A 3878-nucleotide genomic window follows, 5' to 3' on the forward strand; every position below is an offset into this window, starting at 1 on the left:
TTCCCTACCTAGCCTTTACTTCGCATCTACCTACATATGTTGGCGGAGATATGTCTGTATACGCTCTACATCTATGATCCTTTATTGCCCTAACCAACCAAGATTTCTCACTCCAACCAACAGACGATTGAAACGACTCGACGGATTCGATACGCAGCGATACGATACGGCACGGCACGGCACGACTCTCCATTCAAACCCCCCAGACTTTCTTTACACACCCCGCACTGTTTTACATCATACGCACCAAAACGCCGCCATCCCTAAGACAATTTTTTCATTCTTTCTTTTTCTCGGCGCCCTACTGCAACTTTGTCTCTCTCCCTCCTCTTAGCTCAGTCTATCTTGCAGGGCGCTTTTCTAGGGTGCTGCGTGTTGAGCTTGGCATCTGATCATTTATCCAGCTGCCATCGGACCCGATCACGACTTAGATCGTTCCTTTTTCTCCCACCTCGTCCTCTTCGTGCTGCGAGACTGTTTCAGGCCATTGCCACTCGCATCACTGATCCTCACTACCAGCATCTCTTCTTCTCACATCTTCCCCTCCTCCCCCGCCTCTCTATTTATTTTGTTTTATATTTTACACTTGTTTTTCTTTTTCTTTTTTAAAAGCTTTTCTTTTTCACCATTGTTACTACTAGGTGGTTAGTGGGCTAGCACCTTCCCACCTATACTAGCCGTTGCCCGCAGTAGCTTCCGTACTTGTGCTCTGCTATATTTTCTCGTCGCTACTGCTCTGCACCTGCCCATATACAAAAGCGAAGAGAAGCCCTTGTCCCTTCCTTTGCTGCCCAAATCCGATCAACACCCCCCTTTTCTCAAGCCAAGCTTGCTCTCTTTTCCTCCTCCTCTTTTCAACCTCCCCTTTTGAAAAAATATCGTCAAATCCTCATCACCTCTGTCTCGCATCCTGATTGCGGCCACCTCTGCGAAGTCACAGTATCGTTCCAATCAGCATTGTCTATTTTTTCATCCTCCTCACAACCTTCATCTGCATCTGCTTGACCCAACCAACCGCATCCTACCGCCACGACGCTATTCTCCTTCCAGCTACTTTTTCTACCCCCAAAGGCACACACGAGCTGCTATCAATCAATACCCTTGCCAACATTCAAAGTAGGTACTTTTGTCATAATTATTTCTTTTATTTATTTCTTTTTTCTCCCATCCTGATACGGCCACCGCTTCTTTCATCCTTGTCTCAACCCGTTCCAAGGGGAGAATCAGAAACGAGAAAAAGAAAGAAAAAAACAAACAAACGGACAGATCGTTGTGATAGGGCAAGAAAAGGAAAAAGAGAGAGAGAGAAAACAGCATCCCATCCAGCTCGCGGCTACTTCTGCTCTTGTTCTCTCAATCTTCGCTTAAGACCCCCCCGCCCTGCAAAGCCGTTTTTAGTGCTGCAACTCGACATTCCCAGACTAGCAGCAGCCAAATCAAGTCGAACGGCCGATATCCTCACAATCCCCGTCGTTTTGCAATATAACCGCCATTCACCGCCCCCACGACGGTTCAATTTTTCCGGCTCGTCTTGAGAGAGTGACATTATCTGATTGATTACTCACCCTGGCGATTGCAACACGACGTCTTGTCTGGCCTTTTTTTTTCTCCCTCTCCTGTGCCCATTGCCTTTGACCTATCGCGGCATTCCCTCATAACTCGCTTTGCTCTCGCCGTCTGACCGTCGTCCAGCGTTTCAATTGGCCAGCTTTTTATACCCCGGAACTTGCAGCGTCTGCGGCTACGCGAGACGAACAGTCCCGAAATTTGTCTCAGTGGCGGCTTCGTGTTTCACAGCGCATCGCCGGCTCGGCCCTCGAGGCTTTATATAGCCCTGTGCACCATCAAACCCGCTCCTCGTTGGACTTGAAAAGCACTGCCGGCTGGTTACACTGCTTTTGTCTCGCCTCTTGTTATAAGTCTCAACCCTTTAGCCTGCATTGCGCCATATATCACCGTTTGCCATGGCGCCGCGAAGTCCCTACTCGTCGAGGTAAGGCAGTAACCCTGCGACATCCAATTGACCTTGGTCGATATCGGATGATACTCTCCTCTCCTCTTCATGTCCGTCTCAAACGTTCTCTGTCTAACCGCATCGGTTTTCATCTCATAGCCGTGAGCTCCATGTGGTTGTTCTTGGCGCAGGTTTGTCACGCCTCAAACTCCCATGCCGGACGTGCCACATCGCTAACCGTCTTGCTTAGGTGGCGTCGGCAAAAGTTGCCTGACTGGTAAGTCTTGTCATCGCCTATCCCAGCCACAATTTTCAATGCATTTCCTAACAGCAGAGCAGCCCAGTTTGTCCACAATGAATGGATCGAAAGTTACGATCCTACCATTGAAGACTCGTACCGCACTCAGGTCCAGGTCGATGTAAGTTTTCCATGTCCCTTGAATCATTCTTGCATGCGCATCGTTGCCAAGTTTCTAACACTGTGTTTCCGCTCTCTAGGGCCGACAAGTAATTCTGGAGATGTAAGCCTTCTGACCGCTCTCTAACCATTGCCACATGCCTTGATTGTTGTTGGACAGTTTCTAATATCAAGATGACAGCCTCGACACAGCTGGCACCGAACAGTTTGGTATGTTCTCCTTTGTCGTTTCTTGTTCACCCAGTAGGGCATTTTCCAAACTAACGCGCGATTAGTGGCCATGAGAGATCTGTACATGAAGACCGGCCAAGGTTTCCTGCTCGTTTTCAGCATCACATCAGCCTCGTCACTTAACGAGCTGGAGGGGCTTAGGGAAGAAATCCTTCGCATCAAAGATGACGACAATGTTCCTATGGTTATTGTCGGGAACAAGGCCGACCTGGAGGAAGGGAGAGCCATCCCCCGCGCCAAGGGCTTCGCAATCTCACAGAAATGGGGAGCTCCGTATTATGAAGCCAGTGCCAGAACTCGAAGTAAGTGTATTTCCGCTACACCCCGTTCAGGGCCCCAATCCATCGCTCTCACTAACCGTAGCCAAGCAAACGTTGATGAAGTCTTCATCGATCTCTGCCGACAGATGCTCCGCAAAGAAGATGATACGACTGATCCCGATGACAGTTCAAGGATAGATGCGCTCAAGGCATCCAACAACAAGCGCAGGCGACGCTCCAAGTTTCGTGATAGCACCCATCCGCGATGCGTCATATTGTAATCGGCTCATCCCCTATTTGACAACTGAAAACGCCCATGTGGGCTACGGCAAAGGGCACACGGAAAAGTTGCCAACGAGAACAAACAGTGGAGGAACCCCTTTCATCACATGGACCGCATGTATATACCCGGGTATTTGATTGTGTTTGCTATTGAGCAAAGCGGAATTTTTTTTTTTTTTTTTTTTTTTTTTTTTTTTTTCACGCATGGCAGAGCGCTTCACCCTCACATGGTTTTGTCCAAAGCCTCTCGACGACTAGCCCTATGTATACGACGAAAAGGCTCTTGTGACCTAGATTCGAGCCCAAACACATTCGGAAGACAACAAATCGATTCGTTCCTCTTCGCGGCGAAGACTTTGCAAGGCCGCCATCACCTTACTGTAACTTCTTCACCTCGGAACAAGCTGAGACTAGATGTGTGCTCGACTTTCTTTCTTTTTTCGTTTTCATCTCCTCAATACTAGAAGAATGGGTGGTAATTCCTGGGGAGGCGGGGGGACATGGTACAAGACATCGACGGCGTTATTAGACTTGGACGGGCAAGACTTGGAACAGATGTTGAGATAATAGAAGCACGCATACTCACTCACGTGGCGCGGGATGGACATCAAAGAAGGAGTATACAAGAAGGAAGGGTTGGGGTGACAAGCTGTAGCAATTCCATTTACTCCTTACCCGCAAACAACAAGGCTTCGAGGTGCTTCTTCAAGATGATTGTTTCCCACCAAATTTG

At 48.6% G+C, this 3878-nt stretch overlaps 1 protein-coding gene across 1 annotated transcript; it reads left to right on the forward strand.

Annotated features, from left to right (window-relative positions):
• Positions 1-1964: 1964 nt before the first annotated feature.
• Positions 1965-3144, forward strand: T069G_01722 (ras family domain-containing protein; the record flags this gene model as incomplete). The annotated part of the gene is made up of 8 exons (XM_056168932.1): positions 1965-1993; positions 2114-2145; positions 2205-2231; positions 2294-2373; positions 2453-2475; positions 2554-2582; positions 2648-2905; positions 2972-3144. The coding sequence occupies 8 exons, from the start codon at positions 1965-1967 to the stop codon at positions 3142-3144; spliced, it is 651 nt and encodes a 216-aa protein (XP_056034248.1).
• Positions 3145-3878: the final 734 nt, after the last annotated feature.

Source organism: Trichoderma breve, chromosome 1, assembly GCF_028502605.1.
Source record: "Trichoderma breve strain T069 chromosome 1, whole genome shotgun sequence".
Taxonomy (NCBI): Eukaryota; Fungi; Ascomycota; class Sordariomycetes; order Hypocreales; family Hypocreaceae; genus Trichoderma; species Trichoderma breve.